This window comes from Tiliqua scincoides, chromosome 4 (genome assembly GCF_035046505.1).
Source record: "Tiliqua scincoides isolate rTilSci1 chromosome 4, rTilSci1.hap2, whole genome shotgun sequence".
In the NCBI taxonomy this organism is placed as follows: domain Eukaryota; kingdom Metazoa; phylum Chordata; class Lepidosauria; order Squamata; family Scincidae; genus Tiliqua; species Tiliqua scincoides.
The window spans coordinates 217,761,344-217,786,561 of NC_089824.1; the positions used below are offsets into that span (position 1 = coordinate 217,761,344).

General features: G+C 46.4%; 1 protein-coding gene across 1 annotated transcript; it reads left to right on the forward strand.

Moving 5' to 3' along the window:
- Window positions 1-1,483: 1,483 nt before the first annotated feature.
- LOC136649031 (DEP domain-containing mTOR-interacting protein-like) lies at window positions 1,484-24,691 on the forward strand. The gene is made up of 9 exons (XM_066625422.1): window positions 1,484-1,621; window positions 11,336-11,514; window positions 14,413-14,536; window positions 17,993-18,171; window positions 18,987-19,172; window positions 20,061-20,201; window positions 21,052-21,122; window positions 22,479-22,583; window positions 24,522-24,691. Exons 1-9 carry the CDS (start codon window positions 1,536-1,538, stop codon window positions 24,645-24,647), a joined length of 1,197 nt encoding a protein of 398 aa, XP_066481519.1. The 5' UTR covers window positions 1,484-1,535; the 3' UTR covers window positions 24,648-24,691.
- The last annotated feature ends 527 nt before the right edge of the window (window positions 24,692-25,218 follow it).

The window sequence follows — 25,218 nt, forward strand, 5'->3', positions numbered from 1 at the left end:
GGAGCTCAGCCCAACGCAAGGGGAAAAATTCCCCTTATGCCTGGGAGAGCTGCAGCAGCCCTGTGGGTCTACTTGGATCTGCACCACCTAAAGAGGTGGCGCAGATCCGAACAGAACGAACCAGCTTGGAGCTGCTCCACACCACCCATGAACGGGGCTAGGATTCGGCATAACTGCCAGATCCTGACTCCACCTTCTGCTCCCTGCCCACCCACGGGAATGCCCGCCAGCAACCCTCCCCCAGTCCAAAACTCCTCCTCCCCACCTCCCTTCCACCCTCCCCACAGACCCCTGTCCTGGCTGATGCAGACTTACCTTTACTTGTTGAAGTGGAGGCTGAATCTAGCCTCTGCAGGCCAGTGCACCTCCATGTGCTGGCGTGGCTTACTCCCACAGATGTGCAAGTGTACTTTACGTTTGCAACCCTCCTGGGCTGTTGCAAGGGACTTGCACTTGCCCAGCGAGCACTTGGGCTTTTAGTAACTAAAAAAAAAAAAGTTTGCCATCATATAGTCCCTTTGGTGATAGAAGGTGTGGGATAAAAAACATTTAAATAAAGAGCCTGGATGGATATATATATACTGCATCATATCTATTTACAGCCTTTTTCCCAAGGCAGTCAAAAATCATTTACAGTTTAAAGCCCTAAGACAATCTTGAAAACTAGAAAAGAAAAAAAATGAAAATTTTCTCAGGCCAATGAGTGCTACTGAACCTACCCATCAAACTTAAAAATAGCGAAATCTATAAACAGATAATTGACCACACACTGATTTTTAAAACCTTTACACCATCTTTGGAGGAGATGAAAGGGAATGGCCCCTGCCTCAAGGAGTCTGCAATCTAAACTTGGATAACGAGAATGATGGTGGACAAAGGGGGAAGAAGGTGAGGTTTAGCAAGGGAGGAAAAGAGGAACAATGTAAGACATAGGGATGAGGATTCGGGGCCTAAGATGCATGATTTGGGGGGGAGGGTCTTTACCTTGGATTCTGCAAGACAGTGGCATAACAAGTCTCGTCACTGCTGCCTGGTATAGAGAGTGGGGTGTGTGTCTTTTTTTTTTTTTTTTACTTTCCTTCCCACAGGCTGAACACAATCCTCATTCCAAAATATTCACTAGTGTAATGCAAGAGCTGGGTCTGGTTGCAAAATGTTGCCTTCTCTAGGAGGAAGCGTGTGCCTTACCTACCTGTATCTACCTCCTCCTAACTAAGGTGGAGCTGCATCTGGGGGAGAGCAGGGGGCAGGCCTTGCTCAGTTTCTTTCCTTTGGGTCTGCCTCTCTCTCTCTCTCTCTCTCTCTCTCTCTCTCTCTCCCCCCCCCCCCCTGCCAGGGAAACTGCAAACAGCCTTCACTGGCTTTACTAATGAAGTGCTAACAAGAAGGCTCTGGAAGGGAAAGGCAGTATAAACAAGAAGGCGGAGGGCCTGGGAAGCTGGCTGTAGCTGCCAAGAGGCTGTGCCGCGGAGCAGTCCTTCCCTTTCTCCTTCGGGGAAACCCATTCTCAGGACTGTTTTCACTGATGGGCCAGGATGGAGAGCCTCAGCAGCGTCCTGAAACAGAAAGCTACGGAGAGGCACCACAGGGCTGAAGTTATGATTGCAGGAGAGCAACTCAGGTATGTTTGGAGCAATGCAAGAGGCTCCGTTTGTCCTTCGGATGGGGCCCAGGTTGGTGTCAGTTTGAGATACGTGATTACAAGCAAGCTGACAAAACCCCCAACATTAATGCCCTTGGAACGCTTTCTGTGTAAACCAGGGCCAACTTGCATAAGTAGATTTCCTCTTGCAAATCTTTGATGGTTCATTTCTTTTTGTTTAAGTGCCTGCCCGGGAAAGAGCTGAGTTTCAAACACATTAATTGGGAAATGAGTGGTCTTTTCTAGTATGATACAGTCCACTTGGCTTTAAGCAGGTCATTGGGACCCCAAAATGGGACATGCACCAATCCAAGGAGAGTCTTGCTAGAAAAACTGTCATCCTTGTTACATGAGCCAAAACAAATGCATATCCTAAGAACATTTTGTTACTGAAGCATCATCTTCTAAGATCAGTGGTAAGCAAGTGGTACCCCATGAGTGTCATTCCTGTCCCTTGCCTCCCTGAGAATCGTGTTTCAGAGTTAGGGATGCTTCAGTTGTAGCACTTAATCATGGCTTGTATCTTGCTTTGCCTCAGATGGGAGGGGGAGCAATCTCTGAAGCATATCTCAATAACAAGTAAGGTCATGGGGAGAAGGTGGTCCTTGAGGTCTTCTGCTATCAAGCCAGGGTCATGATTGTGAAGAGTTTCCCGTCTTGTAAATCAGTGGGGAAGGGCCTGACTGTACATAACTCAGGCTACAATCCTAAACACTCCCTTGCTTGGGAGTAAGTCCTATTGGATTAACTGTAATTTATTTCTGCAGAAGCATCTAGACCAATGGTTCTCACATATTTAGTGCCGGGACCCACTTTTAGAATAAGAATCTGTCAGGACCCACTGGAAGTGATGTCATGACTGGAAATGACATCATCAAGCAGGAAAATTTTTGACAATCCTAGGCTGCAGTCTTACCCAGGAGTAAGTCCCATTTACTATCATTTTTAAAAGAATATACATAGTGGCCTGTTAAAAGTACAGGTCTGTCACATTTCCCCAAATGCAGTCACATACCATGGTAGCATCAAGTTGAATATATTAAAAATAAAACCTTGAAATGAATGGGGACCCACCTAGTGGGTCCTGACCCACAGTTTTGAGAAACACTGATCTAGACCATACTAGACACTTGAATAGACTGCTTCAAAGGCAGTGATTTTTCAACATTTTTCTTCTCAAGTCACACTGACCTTTATGGTCTTCTCTATGATAAGAACATAAGAACAGCCCCACTGGATCAGGCCATAGGCCCATCTAGTCCAGCTTCCTGTATCTCACAGCACACCAAATGCCCCAGGGAGCACACCAGATAACAAGAGACCTGCATCCTGGTGCCCTCCCTTGCATTGGCATTCTGACATAACCCATTTCTAAAATCAGGAGGTTGCACATACACATCATGGCTTGTAACCCGTAATGGATTTTTCCTCCAGAAACCTGTCCAGTTCCCTTTTAAAGGCATCCAGGCCAGATACCGTCATCACATCCTGCGGCAAGGAGTTCCACAGAGCAACCACATACTGCGTAAAGAAATATTTTCTTTTGTCTGTCAAAACCCTCCCAACACTCAATTTTAGTGGATGCCCCCTGGTTCTGGTGTTACGTGAGAGTGTAAAGAGCATCTCTCTATCCACTTTATCCTTCCCATGCATAATTTTGTATGTCTCAATCATGTCCCCCCTCAGGCATCTCTCTTCTAGGCTGAAGAGGCCCAAACGTCATAGCCTTTCCTCATAAGGAAGGGACTCCAGCCCAGTAATCATCTTAGTTGCTCTCTTTTGCACCTTTTCCATCTCCACTATGTCCTTTTTGAGATGTGGTGACCAGAACTGGACACAATACTCCAGGTGTGGCCTTACGATCGATTTGTACATCGGCATTATAATATTAGCCGTTTTGTTCTCAATACCTTTTCTAATGATCCCAAGCATAGAATTGGCCTTCTTCACTGCCGCCGCACTTTGAGTCAACACTTTCATTGACCTGTCCACCACCACCCCAATATCTCTCTCCTGATCTGTCACAGACAGCTCAGAACCCATTAGCCTATTTGTGAAGTTTATATGATCTACACCTCTTGTGATGTCACTTCTGGCTTTTGGAAGACTCTTCTGGGTTCTGCAGCTGTTTCTAGGGCTCTGAGCTGGTGGAAGAGGACAGATACCTTTGTTACTATAGGCAGTTTTCATAGTAACTGAGCCACATTCTTCTCAGTTCAATTCATTCATTCAATTCTTAAAGAAATGAAATGAAGAATTCTTAAAGAAATGAAATGAAAGAGCAGTATAAGGACTGCTAATGAAAAATATTCTGATAATTGGCTCTTTAATTAGTGTAATCTTTGTGGCTGAAGCAAATTAGCAAGTTTCTCAATATCTGGCTATAGTGTTAGTGACAAAGAAGATCACCTCTCTTTGCAATATCAAGGTGGTTACAAGTTTGTGATTGTGAGTGAACCACCCAGCTGAAGCCAGATTCAACAAGATAAGAAATGGGAAAAGTGATAAAAGTATAGCTTTGTTTTCTCCCAGGGCAGCACGAACTTCCTAGCCATTTCACTGCTTACCCATAAATTCTATGTTTGCTGTGCTTGAACCTAACTTGAGCTGTTATATTATTCTGTATCGCTTTTAATGTAATGTCAGCATCAACCACATTTAACCCAAATGGATCCACCACCAACCTGCAATGGTCATTGCTAGCAGGTCATGCATACAAAATTTCATTTATTACAGACTGCATGTTTCACTGAGATATGTATTGGAAATGTAAACAATAGTAATTTTCAATATTTATGCTGCTGAAATTAACACGGAGATTGTGAGGATTATGACAATTTCATTGTACACCTGGCAGTTAAGTTGGGGTGACCTCCTCAGAAACTTACTGTGGCCCCTAGTGTTCTGGGTTTTTTTTTCCACGTGCCTCACCCCGGAAGTATGGCATGAACATGGGTGGTTTTAGAAGCATCACCTTGGAAGATGCATTCCTTCCTGCATGTGAGCAAAAAAGCAGGGATGCTTCTTTTAAGGTGCTACTTGCTATATATCATTCTTGCAAATAGTATTAATTTTTTTTAATCCTACTGCCCAGTTCGTCACAGCACCTTTATAGTTGGCCAAAGGTTTTTTTTAACCAATTTAAAAAAAACATTCCAACCCCAGCTGGACCTTACGCCTTCACTACTAGCCAAGAAAGGCTTCGTTAATCACATCCCTCAAACTAAACACATGCCAGGAATGCCAAAGGGGCTCAAAATACTGCTAGTGGACGTTTCTGAAAGGTTGGAGTATTTCAGGACAGACTCTGTAGCCTGAGATTGCCATGAACAGGAGAGTGTTTGTAAGGTCAAGTAAGGTGAAGGCATGCGCTGATGGCCACCAACAGCCATGGGACGGAGCAGGTTGTTTTGACCTATAATTTTGCAGTAGAAAGAGGGAGAGAATGTGCTGGGTGGGGCCAGCCAGCCAGCATCAAAACTGTTTTTACCAGGTTTGGCTTGCTTGAGCTGTTGGCAGCAGACGGACTTGGGAAGATTGCTCTCCAAACGCTTCATCAGGGAGCAGACATTGAAACTGTGCCATCTTTTGGAGAAGATCTGCTAATAATATATACACAACAGGAGAGGAAACTGAACGCTTTCCACATGCGCTGCCTCCAACGCATTCTCCGCATCACCTGGCAGGACAAGGTTCCAAACAACACAGTCCTGGAACGTACTGGAATCCCTAGCATGTATGCACTGCTGAAACAGAGGCGCCTGCGTTGGCTCGGTCATGTCGTGAGAATGGATGATGGGCGGATCCAAAAGGATCTCCTCAATGGAGAACTCGTGCAAGGAAAGCACCCTACAGGTAGACCACAGCTACGATACTAGGGCAACTGCAAGAGGGATCTGAAGGCCTTAGGAGTGGACCTCAACAAGTGGGAAACCCTGGCCTCTGAGCGGCCCGCTTGGAGGCAGGCTGTGCAGCATGGCCTTTCCCAGTTTGAAGAGACACTTGGCCAACAGTCTGAGGCTAAGAGGCAAAGAAGGAAGGCCCATAGCCAGGGAGACAGACCAGGGACAGACTGCACTTGCTCCCAGTGTGGAAGGGATTGTCACTCCTGAATCGGCCTTTTCAGCCACACTAGACGCTGTTCCAGAACCACCTTTCAGAGCGCGATACCATAGTCTTTCGAGACTGAAGGTTGCCAACAACATATTTATATAGTCCCTCAAAAGTTGTAAGGTATATTAAATCAGATAGGAGGAGCTTACAGGTTTACGTTCTTTGGCAAAAGCCAGTAGGAAGTTGAAGTATAATGCAATAATTATAACGCAATAAAGTGAAATATAATGCAAGAAAAATATCTGAAACTTAAAAAAAAAAGTACCAAGAATTGCCATAATGAGATGGTGCTGCATTTTTGATTTGATACCTTTTAGCCCTCTTAAAAATCAAAGGAATTTTTAAAATGCAGTTGAATAGCTTAGGAGTCAACCTGCTGGATGAGACGGAGGGCTTATTTGGCCCAGAATAAGCCTTCTGTGGGGTCAGTCACATGCTTCAAGGAACTTCACAAGCAGAACAGGAATGCAAGAGTCACCCCATCCTTTTTGACACCCAGCAACTGGAAGCCAGAGGTAGACTGCCTCTGAACATGGGGTACCACTGATCCTCCATGAATTTGTCTAGTTCCATTTTAAAACTGTCTAAGTTAGTGACCATCAATCCCATTTTATGCTGGCAAATTTTATAAGATAATTGTACATCGTGTGAAAGTGATTCTCTTTTCTCCTGAATCTACTGTCTGCCAAATTTATTGTGATTCTAGTATTATGAGACACACGGGGGGAAAATCCTCGGTCTCAAATCTCTCCATATCATGCAGAATTTTATAAACTTCAGTCGTGTCTGCTCCTTGTCACTTGTCAGCAACTAAAAAACCCCAGAGGCTTGATCTACTCACTGCACATTCTGTGAGTTTGTTTTCAACAAGTATTCCCTTAGTGACGAACAATGTAGAGTTAAAACCAAATTCATAATAACCATTAAAATACAGATTAGAAGAACTACAAGGTACAAACAGCCTGTGTAGCAGAAAAAAAAAATTCTCTAAAAGGTACAATGAATCCTTACACTATTCAGCTTGCTTGTAGAACCAGGATGGAGAGTGTAACAAGTGAACATCCAGAAGGATGTTTTGGAGCTCTGGGGTTATTACAAGAAAATTCTCTGCTTTTGTATGGAAACCTATTTGGCTATTTCTCATAGGGTGGGGTCAACCCACTGATCATTCTGGTTGCACTTTTTCCAGCTCTGTGATGCTTGCCCTTTTTGAAATGGGGCAAGTAGAACTGTTTGTAGTATTCTAAGTGCAGCCACACATATAGAAAAGGCATTATTTAAGGACCATTTTGTTTTTCTATCCCCCCTAATAATGTCCTGCATGAGATCTGCCAGGATCTAAAAAAAGACATAGTGGAAATGGAAAAGGTGCAAAAGGGAGCGACTAAGATGATTACAGGGCTGGGGCACCTTCCTTATGAGGAAAGGCTATGGCGTTTGGGCCTCTTCAGCCTAGAAAAGAGACGCCTGAGGGGAGGACATGATTGAGACATACAAAATTATGCAGGGGATGGACAGAGTGGATAGGGAGATGCTCTTTACACTCTCACATAACACCAGAACCAGGGGACATCCACAAAAATTGAGTGTTGGGAGGGTTAGGACAGACAAAAGAAAATATTTCTTTACTCAGCGTGTGGTTGGTCTGTGGAACTCCTTGCCACAGGATGTGTTGCTGGTGTCTAGCCTGAACGCCTTTAAAAGGGGATTGGACAAGTTTCTGGAGGAAAAATACATTACGGGGTTCAAGCCATGATGTGTATGTGCCACCTCCTGATTTTAGAAATGGGCTATGTCAGAATGCCAATGCAAGGGAGGGCACCAGGATGCAGGTCTCCTGTTATCTGGTGTGCTCCCTGGGGCATTTGGTGGGCCGCTGTGAGATACAGGAAGCGGGACTAGATGGGCCTATGGCCTGATCCAGTGGCGCTGTTCTTATGTTCTAACCACCACACTTCCATTCTTTTTAACATTTACAATAAAATTCTATCTAGCCACCCCGCTGATGCAGCCACTCCATTGGAACACACACTACATCTTGTGGGGGAACTGTGCTGCCCTGCTGGGTCTACTTGGACCTGTACCAGCCATCGCTGGCACAAATCTGAGTCGGCTTGGGAAGGTGGATCAAGGTCAGAAAGGGGATAGGATAGCAGCAGTGCCGCTCTGCCCCTGCCACCCCCTTCCCAGTCTTGATGCTCCTGTTCCTACCTCTCCTCGCCCTGTCTTGAGAGGCTGTTAGCAGCGGGCTCCCTGAAGCCTGGAGCCAGCTCTGAGCACGTGCAAGCCTGTGAGCCTTGTCTTCACACATGACGATCTGCATGTACATTATCTAATTTTCTGGACGCTGGAAAGTTTTCCACGCAGCCATACATGATGATTTCAGCAGGGTCACTGCACAGTCTTTTTATGATGTGCAGGCAAAAACGTGAGGATGAACAGGCTCTGATTGACACCTGTCTTCACAAATGTTTTCTTAGCACAGAAGGCCGAACAACTTGGCTTCTCTGCTTTCTATATACATAGCTGCCCTGCCCTGAATTTCCATTGGTTTTGGCTGTAAAAGTCTGGTTTCACACTAACTGGAACTTCTTGTTACGTTCCCAACTGCTTCCAGTGTAGTCCAGCTGTCGAGTCTAAACCGATTCCGTGTAAAGGCAGATCTCATGGTCAGCAGGACCTTCCTGGGATCAGTAGCATAGCTAGAGAGGGTGCAAAGCACTAAGTTTTGCAGGGAGTCTCACCGCAGTGTGCAAGCTGCCCTCCCCTTTAGAGCTATTCTGGGTGGTGGGTGCAAAACGCAGGCATATGCCTCTGTTTTTTCACCCACTGCCCAGAATGGCTCCAAGGGGGGAGGGGCCATGTGCATGCTGCGGAGAGGCTCCCTGCAGAATGGAATGCTTTGCACCCCCTCTTGCTATGCGGCCACCTGGGACATATAATGCACCCCCCCAAGCCTCCTTCCTTATGGGCCTCTCAATTGCTTAATGCAATTTCCCAGCCTTTCATCATCCCACCATCCTCCCAGCCACAGCAGTCAAAAATTGCTCGCCTTTGCACGTTCTGGCTGCAGAATCTATCATCCTCAAGTAATGAGATGTTTTGCTTTGGAGTCCCCAACGAGCTGCATAAAGCTCAGTTATCAGCCTCCTGTGCTGGCTCCTTCCCCTTCCAAACAGGTGAGAATGTTTCCAGCGACCAGGACCCTCAAGCAGCCATGAGGATGAAGCACGAACCAGCCTTCATGGTCTGTTACCGAAAACTTTCGGCTGTTCGCTGCACAAAAACACAGAGATAATTGTTTCCTCACTGGGCACCAGGCAGCAGCATTCTTATACTGCAGGTCTTAAAGAGTGATGATTGACGCCTGTTTGTAAGGGTCCAGTGAGAGGGCAGGAGAAGCTGTGGATCAGCAAGTCTCAACCAATGTGCTACGTAAGGTCCGCAAGTACGCTGTGGGAGTTTGGAGCACAGCCCTCCAAAACTGCTGAAAAACTCTTCCAGGTTCTGCAGCTCTGTTTCTAGGCCAACTGGCTATAGTGACAAATTGTCCTTCTTCCACCAGTTCTACCAGACAATTTAGACAGTTGCCCTAGAAATAGAGCCGAAGAAACTGGAAGAGTCTCCCAGAAGCCAGAAGTGACATCTCAAGAAGTGAAGACCATAGAGAATACCATAGAAGTCAGTATGCCTTTAGAGGAAAAATGTTGAAAATTGCTGCTGTAGATGCTCAGGCTGGCAGCTGTTAACACTGTCAGCCCACAGTGACAGCCACTGTGTTGTTTTGCAGTCTCTCTCTGATCCCTGTCCATTGGTGATGCCCTCCTAGCATTCCACTTAAAAATGTACAGGAACGAAAGCAGCACTGCGTGTACCATGAACATTGAATGGGAGGCTGAAAACAGAGGGAAGGATTATGGTCTATAATATGCTGTACTCGAGACTTTGGTCTGATAGCAACGAGGCAAATTGCTGTGTGCACAGCCTGCCTTTGTTTAAAGAAAAAACAATATTTGAGAGCGCACCCCAGACAATTTTGTTGGCATCACATATCTCGAGATTTATTTTTGTTTAATGTGCTGAGGCTTTGCCTTTGAACAAGAGAACCAAGGAGAGTTCAATCCTCTTTTTTGACCTTGACAAAGTCACAAGGCTGTTCTGGGACCAGTGTCAAGTTTGTGGATGAGAGAGAGGGAGAATGCTCCAGAAAGATAGAAGAGGTTCCACTTCCCCTGGGCCCCACTGACCCAGGAGCTCATACGCAAGGGAAGGAGACCTCTCTTGATTTGTTTCCATTCTGTGTCTCTTGCTTCTCTCTTGCTTCACAGAGTCTGGAGCTCTGACTGCATTGCGCCAGGGTGAATAAAGCATTTATGTCTTCAGAGGGCTTCTTCTATGATAGGTAGCTCCAGGCTCCTCATCAACAGTTCTACTCCAGAGAATGCCCTGGTTTCCCCAGATTAGGGTCACCAGGTCAGAGGTGCTCCTGAACCTGAAATTCAGAAGGTGGAGTCTGTTGATGTTGCATAGGGATGGGAAAGAGGGGGACTGAGGGAATTACAGGGCAAAATCCTGTGAGTGTGTGTGTAAAAGTCAACATATCTTCCTCACCACATTTTAAAAAAGTTCTTGTAAGCAGTTTAAAAGTCTCAGCTGTAAGAGGGAGGAAGAGCCAAGGCTTCATCTAGAGAAGCAATTTTCAACCAGTGTGCTGCAAGTAGTCCACAGGGGTGCCACGAGAATTTGGGAGAGGATCGTTTATTAGTAGGGCCATTGGGGGTGTCAGCCCCCCCCCACTAGCAGCTTGGTGTGCCTTGTCAATTGTCCAAATACCAGTGGTTTGCCTTGAGAATTTGTCAGTGTGCCATGAGATTAAAAAGATTGAAATCACTGATCTAGAGGCTGTCTGTACCTCTGCTGAGAGAAAAGCCTTCCATTTCTTGAAACAATATCCACACCCAAGAGAAAAAGTGCAGCGACACCTGGGCCAAGAAATCCAAGCAATGTCACCCCACAATAACATTTTAAGGAGAAATGAATTGACAACTTTGTTGCCCTTTTAATGGAATTTAAAATCCATCACCAGAGGCAACCTCTCAATCTACTGCAGGAGGCTCTGCTTTGAGCTCCATCTTATACAGAAGCCATGTTCTTTTTACCATTATTTCATGCTGTGGTATGCTATTTTGAGAATCTGTGGATAAAGCAAGACACCATTGTTCTGTCAATCCATAAATGTGAGGGCTGGCCCCAATAGCCCTTGAGCAGAGAGCAAGGGCAGGCAAGAACATTTCATGACGTGACAAATGTCTAAGAGATGTTTTGAGGCAGAGTGGGTGGGGGAGAAGAATACATTTGTTCTGAGCAGCTGGCCTTGATAGGAAGGCTCACTCAACACTTGTGATTACTGAAATAATTGCGTCCCAGGGAAAGCAGAAGAACAAGGACCAGTCAGACATGTTCCCCATGAGTTCAGTGCAGGTGGCAGACGCATGATCTGGCCGTTTCAATCTTGTGTGGAAAGGTTTCATGCCCCCAACCCCGGCTACCAGCTCTCACCTCTTTTCCTGTCTGTTCCAGACTTCGTCTCCATGATGGCAAGCTGGTGAAGGATCGGCGCTATCACCTTCGCACCTACCCCAACTGCTTTGTGGCCAAGGAGCTCACCGATTGGTTGATTGACCACAAAGAAGCGCCAGATCGGGAAACTGGTATCCGACTGATGCAGAAGCTAATGGACCATTATATTATCCACCATGGTTTGTGAGCTCCCGAGTTCTGATACTACTGGAGGATTCTTTTTTCAGAGTGCTTCTGCATCCTCCAAGCAATGGCAGGTGGGGGAGGGCTTAATGTAGTGGAGTTGGCGCAGGGACAAAGGCTTAGATCCATGGGTACAGCAGCCATCAGCCCTGGCTCAAGTTCAATGGGCACCCTCCTTTTCCATGCCCTCTTTCTGTTTTGTGTGCATGTCATGACACCATTCCCCCCTCCCTTCCTCACATGACCATTTCTATGGAACAGGCTGAGCTCTGTGCATGCTCACCACCTGTCTGTTTGCAGAAGTGGTTGGGCAGGCAAGGAAGTGACATCACAAGAGGCAAAGATCATAGAGGTCAGTGTGCCATGCAAAGAAAAATGTTAAAGATCACTGCCCTAAGGGGTTGTTGCCAATAGCTTTATGGGCAAAGTCTGAGGAGAGATTTGGAGAAAGGTGGGACACATACGTACTGAGGAAGCATCTTGAGGCTGAACGAGGTCAGCCCTTTGTGCAAACACAGCCAAATGTTCTTGACAGAGGAGGGTTTTATGCTTCAGAGTCAGACTTGGCTTCTGGGAGAGAGTCCAGCCCAGTGAAGCTTGCCATTGAGAAGAGCCCGTCACGTGAGGAGTTGTGGGGAGTCTCGTGCTGGAGGAGTCTCAATATTCTGCTTTCACGGTTCTCTGGCAGAGACCTTGTCAGTCATCATTCCTCCAGAGAAGCGGCACAAGGCTGGAGTCTGTGTCTGGCTTGCTCACAACTCAGACAGTCAGGAATCAAAATGTAGAGAGCTCTGTTGGGTGCTTTCTATTCCCAGCCTGAGAATACTCAAGAAAAGTTCTGAGGTCTTCTGAGGATATCTGTGTGTGTTGGGGGGGGGGAGTGAGGAGGAATGGAGAATTTCACACCTACGTCGTGGGGGAGCGGTGGCAAATTCGCAGGCCAATGCAGCAAATGTGTGTCCTGGAAATCCAGAAATTGAGGGCTTTTTCACATATTTTCTTCAACGATGTAGAAAGAGTATATCTGTGTGGTTAAATAGATTTTGTATGCGTGTGCCCATCTGACAGTTGACACCAGTGGCATAGCTAGAGGGGGTGCAAAGTTTTGCAGGGAGCCTCACCGCGGCATGCAAGCAACCCCTTCTGAGCCATCCCTGGTGGGGGGAGCTAAACGGAAGTGGGGGGAGCAAAACAGCATCTGTTTCTGCTGTTTTTGCAGCAGGAGTGGAAAAATCACAGCTAATCTTGACCTCTCTGGCTAATGCTGGTGTGGATAGTTTGTGCGCACATTGGAATCAATGGAAAACTAGTAGGTAACACTTCCAAGCAGGAGGGAGGAATGAGCTTTCATATGGGTGCACTGATCTAAAGGAGTCCTGTTTACATATCTTTTGATTCTGCTTCAGTAAGGTAAACATTCTACCTATTGCCACCTGCTGCCAGGCGATCGACTGATCTGTTCTGATTAAAATTACTCTGCTGTGGTGTTATAATGCAATCACAATTAGTTCTCGGTTAATCATTAACACTTAAATCTGATTTTGTTTGTTTTGTTCCCTTGGCTGCTATCAGTTTTTCACAGCCAGTAAGGTAGTTTCAAAAGTATCCCAGTGTTTTTTAATTAAATAGAATATTGGCAAGAAGCAAAATCTTTGGCTGCATCTGCTGTGTGGGACTTTCCTGTATGCAGTAGTGTAGCTAGAGGGGGTGCAAAGCACTAAGTTTTGCAGGCACCTGAACACGCCATGCAAGGGCACCCTCCCCTTCCGGGCCATTCCCGGCAGTGGGACAGACTGCACTTGCTCCCAGTGTGGAAGGGATTGTCACTCCCGAATCGGCCTTTTCAGCCACACTAGACGCTGTGCCAGAACCACCTTTCAGAGCGCGATACCAGAGTCTTTTGAGACTGAAGGTTGCCAACTACTAGATCAAAACGGAGGTGTATTCTCCGTGAATGGCTCTGAAGGGGAGAGGAAGGGCCCCTTGCACAGTGCATCCAAGTGCCTGCAAAACTTAGAGCTCCAGCATGGAGGCAGAGCTCCAGCGGAGGGTTTTCACATGCTTGGAAAAGCCCCCCTTCCCACCCTGAGTCTCTTACCGGAATTTGTTGCATTGTACTGGCCTCCCAGACACTGTCACTGCCAGTTACCTCTAGTGGTAGTTCCAATAGGTGAACCATGTGAAGTGGTACATCAGGGGATGAAATGCTGTTCTAACAACATGCTTCCTCCATGGAGATCAGGTCTTCTCCCCCTCCTCCAATATCCTTGTCTCAGCCCTGTGGATTAGGTTAGTGTGAGAGGGACTGACTGGCCCAGGATAATCCAGGGAGAGCGTGTCCACTTGTGACCTTATACGCACTGCGGCCAGCAGCACTGGTGGCTTCTGCCCTGTGGACCTCCCTTCCAGGAGAGATTTGCCATTGCTTGTTTTTGTTGGCCTTCTGGAGACCAGCAGAGATATGTCAAAGGCAGATTTTTATTTTTTTTTTGGTCTGCTGGTGCTTCACTTGATTTAGCCTTGATGGTAGATGTTTCATACCAAATACTTGGAAGCTGCCCTGGTTTTATTCGGATGGGCTGGAGAGAAATGTTTATAAGGAAGAAATGATATTCAATCATCTCTGAATTTGTATGGTCATAAGACGTTGGTCTGCAAATGTTTTGAGTTGGAATATAAAAACAGAGACTCTGTGGCTTTGATTGTAGCTCAAGCTGCCACGGATGACAAGCCATGTCATCCGCTGTGTTCCTCAAAGACTTCAGCTACTACAAATTGGTTAGTTTTTCAGGCTCCATAAGACTCTTTGTTGTGTTTGCCACCACAGACTAACGCAGGACCACATAAATTGGACATCAGAACCAGAGAGAACCTGACCTCTTTCTCCTTTTCAGTTTGTGATGAGCATTTTGACTACAAGGATGCCAAGCTCCTTTACCGCTTCCGGAAGGACGACGGGACCTTCCCCCTCAACAAGGATGTGAAGGTCTTCCTGAGAGGCCAGAGTCTCTATGAGACGTACGTGAGTCCTTTTGCCCGTGCCCCATAAGACTTGTTGAGAGCAGTAGCAGTAGAAACTACTTCCCAGTAGTTTCTCTGGGAAGAAATTGGCTTCACCGGACCTCAGAATGCTTTATAGGAGCATGAAAACATCTGCTTTCCCAGGGAAACTGGAAGTTGCATGTTTTTGCTTAGGCATTTTGAGACATTTTGAGGGTGGGGAGGCTGCGCACGGCCTCCTCAGCCCTCAAAATGTGGCCCAAATCTTTTCAACATCCACGGATTTGGGTGGTTCTGGGAACTGAACCCCTGTGGATAACAGTCTGCCTATAATTGCTTACAGCAGCAATTTTCAACCGGTGCGCCACAGCACATTGGTGTGCCATGAAGGATTCGCAGGTGTGCCGCGAGAGTTTGGAGCACAGCCTTTGAATATTGCTGAAAAGCTCTTCCAGGCTCCGTGGCTCTTTTTTCTATGGCAACTGTCTGTAGTAACAAATTCTGTTCCTCTTCCTCTACTGACAATTTGTTGTCAGACTTTGGAAATGCAGTAAGTTGTTGTGGGGGCAGGGCGGGACTGTAGCAGAAATCAGGGCCACAAGGACCCAGGGACATCCTAATGTACCTGGGGGCATCCTGCAGCCTCCTGGGGAATCTTGGAGACTTGCAGCCACCTCTTGACTCTTTGTTCAGCTACAATTAGTTCTGTTCTGCTGTTAGAGCTCACTTCTGGTTTGTGCAATCATATAATGGAACTGAACTCCAGTTGCAGGTTAGAGCTCACTGCAGCTACGTGGAGGGTCGCAGAGGCAACTGCAAGCCTCCAGGACCCTTCAGGAGCTTGCAGGATGCCCCCAAGTACATTCAGATGTCCCTGGGTCCCTGTGGCGTCACTATTACCGCAATACCATCGGGCACCCATTCCTGCGTCACTCCCCTTAAGGGGGAATGGTCCATTTCCAGTCCTACTGATGGGTCACGACCCTCCAGTTTGGAAACCACTGCTGTAGACAGTTATCCTAGAAACAAGAGCTGCAGAGCCTGGAAGAGTGTCTCGGAAACCAGAAGTGACATCACAAGAGGTAAAGACCATAGAGAAGATCAAAGAGGCCAGTGTGCCATGAGAAGAAAAATGTTGAAAATCACTGGCTTAGAGATTCAGGACAGACAAAACAATCAGGGTGGTGGACAAAGAACTTACAAAAAATTCAGCTGGATCAAGCCCAAAGCCCATTTAGTCCAGCATCTGATTTCCGCACCAGCTGCCTCAGGGAAGTACAGAACCTGGGTGTTCTGCAACCTCACTCCCTGCTTCTGGCATCCAGACACCTGCTGCCGCTGAACCTGGAGGTCATGCAGAACTATTGTGAAAGTCGTGGACGGATGTGTCTGCTATGAGTTTGTTCTCTAGTTTGAGACCCAGCAGTTCAAAAGGGAAAGGAAGGAAGCTGCCAGCATCAAACTGGTCAAACTGGTATGCAGACAAAGAAAATGCTGTAGCAAAATGGACAATTGTTATAATGCATCCCAGAAACTCACAATTGTCACCAGGCTTATTAGTCTGGTTTCTGATCCAATCAAAAAAAACTTTCTGGGATGGCATCTGAGAGCCACCTTGAACCCCTTCTGGGAACTGCCTTTACCTGTTCAGGAGCATTCATCTTAATGCCTTGAGAACCACAACATAGCAGGGCTGCAGTGAACTCTCTGGTAGAGAAAGGACTTTGCTTTACAATTGGTTGTGGGTTATGTTTGTAGGCTTGGCACGCCCTCTTGTGGTTCTGGCCACATGGGAGAAGAGCTGCTTTGTACTGCATTTAGTGTAGAGCTCTGAATATTCAAGGTCTCTTCAGGAATTTGATATCAAGGGGCCTGTCTCTGTTTCTGCCAGTTCCCTTTCAAGAGGTGAATGGCAGACTGTCAACAACCTGGATGCAGAATCCACACATGTCTAGTTTGAATTGAATCCTCTGTCCATTTGATGTATGGGTGAAGTATGTAGTGATGGCTGTCCGAGAAAGCATCTTCAGTTGATTCTTGAGATTGTGAGGGGACAAACAAGAGAAGGGGGTGGTCAAGAGCTCATCAGCCCCCAAACCTGATTTCAGTCCCAGGGCTGAGCCTAGAACAAGTGAAGTAACCATGAGTTGCATTGCACATGTGCAGAATAGATCTCTCTCATCATCACTGAATACCTGTAGTAACAATAACAATAACAATATTTATATACCGCTTTTCAACTAAAAGTTCACAAAGCGGTTTACAGAGAAAAATCAAATAACTAAATGGCTCCCTGTCCCAAAAGGGCTCACAATCTAAAAAGATGCAAAAAGAATACCAGCAGACAGCCACTAAAACAGACACTGCTGGGGTGAGGTGGGCCAGTTACTCTCCCCCTGCTAAAAAAAAAGGAGCACCCACTTGAAAAAGTGCCTCTTACCCAATTAGCAGGGGCAGTAAGCAGCCATACCTCTGAGATTTTGCTTCTGTTTTGACATAGGTGCGCATCTTGTATTAGAAATTAATAACTGGGATGGTCACCAAGATACTGTATACAAGACTTCGACTTTAGAATTTGGCTGAGATGAATCAGTTTAAAGCCAAAAAGCAATTTTGTTTAAATATTTCATAGTCATCACCAGCAATGGCTGAGGTAGGAGAATGTGATTGACAGTTTTAGTCAGAGTGGCATATACCCTGTGCTTTTTGGAAGGAGTTCTGACCCCCCCCCCCCCGAAAAACCAATGCTTGTCTGGAATTGTCGAATGTGTCTGTTTCATCCACATCGAAACCGTTTTACGTAGAACCTAGTATATCAGAGAGAAAGTGAGGCTAGGACCCTGATCTACTAGTTTTCTCAGTGTAGTGCAGGAGTGCCCAAACCCTGGCCTGGGGGCCATGTGCAGCCCTCAGGGGCTCCCAATCAGGCCCTCGGGGAGCCCCCAGTCTCTAATGAACCTCTGGCCCTCCAGAGACTTGCTGGAGCCCGTGCTGACCTCTCAGCAAGAGGACAACTGTTCAATCTCTCACTTGAGCTGTGGGACAAGGGCTCCCTCCACTACTTGCTGTTTCACATCCGTGATGCAGCAGTGGTAGCGAAGGAAAGGCCGGCCTTGCTTTGTGCAAGGCCTTTTATAGGCCTTGAGCTACTGCAAGACCTTCATTCATTCATATAAGTTCCAACTCTAATATATTCATTTATGTAAATTTATTCAAATTTTAAATAGTAAATTAATTCTTTTTTTTTTTCCTGGCCCCTGACACAGTGTCGGAGAGATGATGTGGCCCTCCTGCCAAAATGTTTGGACACACCTGGTGTAGTGGATTAAAAAAAACAGGGGAGCATTCAAAGACATAATTTCCCATGTGCACTTTGAAATGGTACAGTCCTGTGGGAGCTGTACCATCTGACCTGCTTATGTAAATCAACTCTTACCCACTGTGTTCTTTTGTCTTTTTTGTTTTTCACTCTAGGCTGATCAGCTTGGAGGACTCAATCTTGAAAGTCAGAGAGGAGAACTTAGTAAAATACCAAAGGACCTTTCTGGGCTGTGAAATGGTTGACTGGCTGATCCAGGAAGGAGAGGCTCTGAACCGGAAAGAGGCTGTAGAGCTCTGCCAAACCCTCCTTGAACATGGCATTATCCAGCATGGTAGGAGGAAGGAAATCATAGAAACGGGATGGGGCGTGGGGTCCTTAGCTGTTTGGAGGACAGAAACCGGGAGTTCCCCTTGAGAGTAGTTGCCAGTGGCATAGCTAGAGGGGGTAGAAAGCTCGAAGTTTTGTAGAGAGCCTTGCTGCAGCTTGCAAGTAGCCTCTCCCCTTCAGAGCTATTCTGGGTGGGGGGAGCAAATGCCTCTGTTTTGCTCTCCCTTCCCAGAATGTCTTGGAGGGGGACAGGCCATTTGCATGCTGCAGTGAGGCTCCCAGCAAAACTTAGTGCTTTGCACCCCCTCTAGCTACACCACTGGTGATTGCCACTGACAGGCACTGCCGTTCACTGGGATAGAGTATAGCACTGTCTGCTATAGAGAGCATTCAGCAGGCAGTCATCAGGCTGACAGGTTGGGTTTTTGCAAGCAGCAGAGTAAGGTGGATAGAATGGTGAGGTGGTAGAACAGACTGTGCCACTTTAGACTGTGTTTCGGAATGTGCCTGTATATTAAACTCCCTGCAAATAGAAAACCAGCACAGCAGACTAGGATAGAACCTTTTTCCATAGAGTGCTAGTCTTCTGTTTGCAAGGAAGTTTTACTAAGGGAGGAATATTCACAACTGAAATTCTCCACCTGCACAGCCCATTCCACCACCTCATCCTCCTGCATGTGTAGACCAAGAAGGGCTGTTGCCATCCATCCCCGGATTGCTAGTTTAAGACTACAAGTGGTCTGACAACTGTTCATGTTTCTTGGGTGGGTGGTGGTGTGGGGGAAGACCTTCTGCCCTAATCCTTTTTTCTTTCCTCAGTCTCTGTCCGACACCATTTCTATGACGGCGACCTCCTCTATCAGTTTCGCATCAATTTCCGCAGGAGACGGCGTCTCACAGAGCTGCTCAATGAGAATTCTCCCAGGGCACTTTCGGAAAGCCCAGATAGCCCTTTTTGCCTCCGCAAGCTCAACCCTGAACAGAATGGCTGTAGCTTCCTCTCAGGTAACCGTTTGTGGACAGCCTTAGGCCTTATTCGGGCGGAACAGCTGAACACGTGTGGGTGGGGGACAGATCAGAGTGCATTGGCTGGCAATGACTTGCACAAGAGCATCCACTTGCCATGCCCCCGAATGTCCCAATGTTGAGTGCAACCATTTTCAGTGGTTTTCCTCTTATGGTTCAGGGACCTCTATGGTCTTTGCCTCTGGTGATGTCACTTTCAGTTTCTGGTAGACTCCTCCAGGTTCTACCGCTGAGCTTCTAGAGCAGCTATCTGTAGTTACAAATCGTCTGAAAGAGAAAGGTGGGAGAGAGAGAGGAAAAAAAAGGCATTGCAGAAAGACAAATGAAAACACAACCCAGGATCACAACCCCAAAAGCAGAGCTGCTTAAAGCCATAAAACCAAGACTGGGGCAAATGAAGACCAAGCAAATACCCGTGTGAAAGAAAACATTGTCAAGCTGTAGCAAAATGTGGGAAGGATGGGGGCCAGTGGTGTAGTTAGAGGGGGTGCAAAGCACTAAGGATTTTAATTTGGTATCCAGGCTTTTATTGTGTTTTATTGTTTTTAATATATGCATGTCATGTTTTTAATGTTTTTAATTGTGAGCCGCCTTGAGTGTCCTCATGGGATAGAAAGGCGGGATAGAAATCTTTTAATTAATTAAATAAATAAGTTTTGCAGGGAGCCTCACTGCTTGTTCCCTCCTTTTTGCTCTCATGGACCAGAATGTTTCCAAAGGGAAGTGGGAGGGGCCACCGCATACTGCAGCGAGTCTCCCCGCAAAACATAGTGCTTTGTGCCCCCTCTAGCTATGCCACTGGGTACTAAACATACTGGAGGTGACTTCTTTACAACCAGTAAGCTCTATTTTCTCCTTTTTTTCCAGTCCAACCCATTAAGGAAATCAAAATTGTCTCAGCCACCCGCAGAAGTAGCGTCACCTCGCTTGCCGGAGGACCCAGCCTCTATTTTAATCTCTCCCCTAGTGTGGGGTTCCTCCCAGCTGTTGAATGTAATCCCAAATCTGGTGAGAACTTCTCCCTGCTTACTCTTCTTGCGTATCCTTCCTTGTGTGTTCGTATTTATTACAATAGGTGTAAACGCAAATATCGACGCTGGAATAAGTCTGCAATGTAAGCACCAGTGAACATAGTAGGACTTGCTTTCAAAAACACATGTTTAGGATTTGGATTCTTAGATACAAAAAAAAACAACCCCTGACCACTTCCCTTTCTCCCTTCCCAGTCTATGCCCCACCATGCCTCTAACAGCCCTTTCCTACTTAAATCCCTCTGCAGTGGTGCAAGTGCGGCAATTGCTGTATCCCACATGTGATTTTTGGCTGCTGGAGGTCTCCTCAGGGTAAGGGGACATTTGTCCCCATGCCCCAGGATAAGCCCCAGCAGCTGCATCAACTTGGACCTCAGACCTGTGCCAGCTCGATCATTGACACGTCCACATGGCTCCATACAGGCGGATCAGACCTGGGAAGGGTTTTGGTGTCACTGCCACCACCGATTTCATCCTCCTCCCTGCCCCATCACTGCCCTGTTCCACCCATACCCGCCTCCCTCCAATCCCTTGCGTGGGCTTACCTGCTCCGATGAGTTGTAGAGGATCCGCTGGCACACAGAAAGCTGCTCTAGCCTCCTCGCCAGTGGATCTGTGGCACATGTCAGTAAAGCCATCTTTGACCTTGTCTCAGGTGCATTTGCTGCTTCTTCCCAAGCACCACCTGAACGGGAAAAGTGTCTCTGCCTCTGTCAGATCTGGTTAACATTCCTGGTTCACTTCTCCACTCACGCCGCCATGTAACTTTTTTGATTACTTACTTCTGAGATTAAGCCTGCCTCCCTTTTCCCCCCTTCTTTTCCAAGTGTTAAAGAGGCCTGTCACCAATGAGGAGCTTCTAACCCCTGGGGCACCATATATCAAGAAAACGCTAACCGTAAGTGACCTGCTTGCCAGAATGTTACATTAGCAGCCTTGCTCACACCTTCTGACTGCTTGCTGTAGATCACAGCCTTGCTTAAGGCCGGCGTAGATACAGGTGGCATAGATCTCACCTGCAGAATTAAATAACTCTTTTGGGCCGCAGCAGCAGAGTTAATGGAATCAAATTCAATTAAGTTCAACCAAATTGAATCAGGGCTCCTGCTTTTCCTGTTCATAAATAGGTTTGGAAATTTTTTTTTTATTATTCAAACAGACATATTCCGAGTGTGATTTTCTCTTCTGTTCTAATCTGCATTACCACTATGACTACTGCTGCTAAACTGTTTCCTACTACATTTTAATTCCTTTTTTCCTGGGCTTTAAACAGGTATTTGTATGCCACTTTAAGTGCAATTGTAGAAAATAAAAAGGGGTGAAATGAATGGAAATTAACCAAAATGAGCAGCTTGTGTCAGGATTGTATGGTCTCTTTTGAAAATATGGGTAGATAGGCAGTTGTGAATCTGGTGCGAAGTTCCCTTTTGTTGCATCATACTGTTGATCCATCTATCCCAATATGGTCTGATTAGTAGTTGCGCTTCAGGGTCTCATAGCCTACTACCTGATCATTTTGGGATTTTTTTTTTGCTGGAGATGGCGCTTGAGACCATCTCCATGCAAAGTCTGAGCTCCAGCCTTCCAAATCTTTCATCACTTGTTCTCAAAGATCATTTTAGATACCAGAGATTGATTTTAGGACCTCTTACTTAGAAAGAACATGCTCTGCCGCTCAGCTGTGACCCTTCCATGATCCCAGAATGCATTGCGTGATGTTACAAACAGTTGGATAGAAAGAAGGTTTAACTTCTTCTTATGGTCTCTCTCTCTCTCTCTCTCTCTTTGACATGCCATTTCTTCCCCTCTGAACGTGTTCTGCCCTTCAACTCCCCAAGGCCTGAGTTTTGCCAGTACATCTTTTGTCCTTTTCATGGTTGACTTCCCCTCCTTCCCAAAGCGGCTGCTTTTAATTCTTGTTTTAATCAGATTAAATCCTATGAGAGATGCTTTTGGACTCTAAAAGGGACTTCTGTCACTGTACTTGAAAGCCCAGTTTCCTTTCCAAGGGTAGAGAGGAGATCAGTACAAGAATATTATCAGTGTGTGCCTCTCCCCTATGGAGGCCCACCTGCACTTCCATCACCCACACTGGTGATGTGTCATGCTGTGCCAGGCTTCAAACCAGAATCCATGTGGATCAGACCCTTTCTGCACCACCAGTTTAGGGTGACGGGTGGGACTTCAGCTTTGTAAAGAGGGCTGCATATTTTGCTGTTGCCCAAATGATTGTGTTTTTTTAAATCCCTTTCAGATTGTGGGAGATGCAGTTGGCTGGGGATTTGTTGTCCGTGGAGGTCAGCCTTGCCACATCCAAGCTGTGGATCCAGGAGGACCAGCTGCAGCTGCTGGCCTGAAGGTAGCAGTCTAGTTTGATCTTTGCAAACTAGGCATGGTGACAACTTCCCCTAGGCTAACACAACTGGCCAAATGTATACTGCTGACAGAAGCTCCAGGGCTTTCAGGGCTAACTCTCTCCCGTAGGATAGCCATCCATGCATCATCTACAGTATCTTAGACTGTGAGCTAAGCCATAGACAGCCATAGCCAAGCAGGAAGGTGAGTGAGTGAGAGAGCCATTCAGACTGGGCCTTTGCCTAAGCAGGAAGTTTTTATAGCTCTTCATGTTGAGGCAAGCCAGTGATCAGCCTGGAAGTTTTTGGGAGCATTTTACTGCTTGGAGAGAGACACCAAATGATTGGCAACCTTCAGTCTCGAAAGACTATGGTGGAAGCCTACAGCACCCGGTATTCCCAGGCGGTCTCCCATCCAAGTACTAACCAGGCCTGACCCTGCTTAGCTTCCCAGATCATGGTATAAGCCTACAGCACCCGGTATTCCCAGGCAGTCACCAACCTTCACATCAATGGCACTTCTCCAGGAGGCATCAATGACAGTGCTCCTCTGGTCCACTAGTTTCAGAATTATACTGGCATGTGACATCATCATGTAATGTCCTTCTGTGATAAATTATTGGGGGGAAGATGGTATATGCTAGCCCACAGAAAGAGTGTTGGTGGCAATGGTAGGCCACCTTTTGGCCCTACCAATGTTCAAAATGGCCTCCAACTTCACCCTCTGTAAAAGGGCTGCTGATTTTTGGGTCAGCCCTTCAGAAACCCCTCTAGTTTGTCTCATTTAGCCCACAATCAAGCAGTGCACAAGGATGGGAAGCTGATATTACAATTGGAAGAGGCAGGAACCAATCATGATAGAGAAGACTGGGAGGTCAGTAAAGTTACTTGAGCCAAGGGTGTTCACTGGACCCAGCAGAGACCCAGTAGTTCCTGGGCTTGGGTTCCAGCTCTGCTCCTGTAAGGCTCAGGTATCAAATCTGCCCTTCACCACTGATCGTGACATGCCTGATACACAAACATGTGTTTCACTGAATCTGTTTTTGAAGTGGGGTGAGTGTGTGTGTGTGTGTGTGTGTGTGAGAGAGAGAGAGAGAGAGAGAGAGATGTGGGACGTAGACCTGCCCAAAATGGGGTGCCTTGTATCTGGTGCAAAACGGCATGATCAGCTTCATCACACCACTTGGAACATGCCGATATTGGTAGGAGGATAGAATTTAATTCCACAAGCAAATCCTCTAGCAGGAAAAGTAATGAACGCCACCTGTGAGACCTACTGAACCAAAACTAAGGGGCATTTACACTCTCTGTTAAGCATCAGTTCCTTAGGAATGAAGAGAGTTGATGGCTTTTTTGCTTAAAGGCTTTTGAGGATGGAAGGGAGTGGTTCCTACAAATGCTATTTGAGCATCTTCCCAATCACTCTGAGGAATTTGCGTGAAAGGACATCTTCCAATCACTTCTGTTAGGTTTGTGTCAGCCTGTCTCACTGTCTTATGAGGAGCTGGCTGTTGTTGTTTAATGAGATTGCAAAGGAAGAATTAAACCTCATGTGCCCAAATTTTGGAGCTCTGTTCCTGAAACAAGATCCTTTTCCCCCCCAAGAATCTTTCAGCAGAAATCTACCCGGAACATGTCTTTATCTTGTATCAATGAAAAGAATGAATCTGATAGAGCCCACTTTTCACTGATGCCTGGCAGCTGCCATTCCGTTCATTTGGAACTCTCCCTTCGCTTTCATATCTTTGAATTTCACTTAGGCAGGCAAGTTGAAACTTCCAGAGAAATGGCACTCATCTTGTAGGATGTTATTCTAAGTACCCTGGAAATTCCCACAGGTGTTTCACCTAGACGAGATTCTTCTCCCTTCTCCTCAAATGTCACTTTAGGCAGAATGAGTAGATCTGCAGATCTAACCTCTCCTCCTTTCCCCTCCTTTACAGGTCTGCCAATTTGTGTATTCTGTGAATGGGATGTATGTATTGCATTTGGACTATCAGACCATCAGCAGCCTGATCGTGACAGGACCTCGTACGCTTGTGCTGGAGATCATGGAAGCCACTGAATAAGTGCAAAGCACACCATCCCTTCCCCTGGTCTGGGGCCAGGCAGCCACGCTCTTCCTCAGCCACCGATGAGGGATTCTGTGACACCCAGAATGGGCTCAGCATCTTTCCTTTCACTTGTTGACTAAATAGGAGATGGATTCTGAGATCACTTTGAGGACTGGCTCCTGTTGCAACCACCAAGAATGGTCATCTTTCTATATGGATAAAGGCTGCTAAAGTGAGGCAGGAGTTTACTTAAGGCATAAAAATACTTCTGAACACTTAGTTCATGAAGGTGCTACCAAAGTTTCCACCTCTATGCCTCTCTGTGACTGAGTGTCTCGGTCCTATCATAACAACAATCTTCAGTCTAGAACGAAGAAGCATTTTCTGAAATGTCCTTGAATGGTTTCAGTGAAGGACTCCCAAGCTGTGGACCTGATCCTTCAGGGGCATGGAAGCCACCTGGAAAAGACTGGCACAAAATTGCCATCCTGGCAGGACTGCTGATCAGAAAAAAGTCTGTCTAGCCTGGATTGAATTTCAGCTTGTTTGCCCTCATCCAGCCCTTCCCGGTCTCCAAACATTAGTA

What these genes read in the sequence shown, in the direction of transcription:
- LOC136649031 (XM_066625422.1), top strand. Translation starts at nt 1,536, where the DNA reads ATGGAGAGCCTCAGCAGCGTCCTGAAACAGAAAGCTACGGAGAGGCAC. An exon ending in CCATTATATTATCCACCATG is followed by an intron (nt 11,515 to 14,412) that starts GTTTGTGAGCTC and finishes TCTCCTTTTCAG; the next exon opens with TTTGTGATGAGCATTTTGAC. An exon ending in TGGCTGTAGCTTCCTCTCAG is followed by an intron (nt 19,173 to 20,060) that starts GTAACCGTTTGT and finishes CTTTTTTTCCAG; the next exon opens with TCCAACCCATTAAGGAAATC.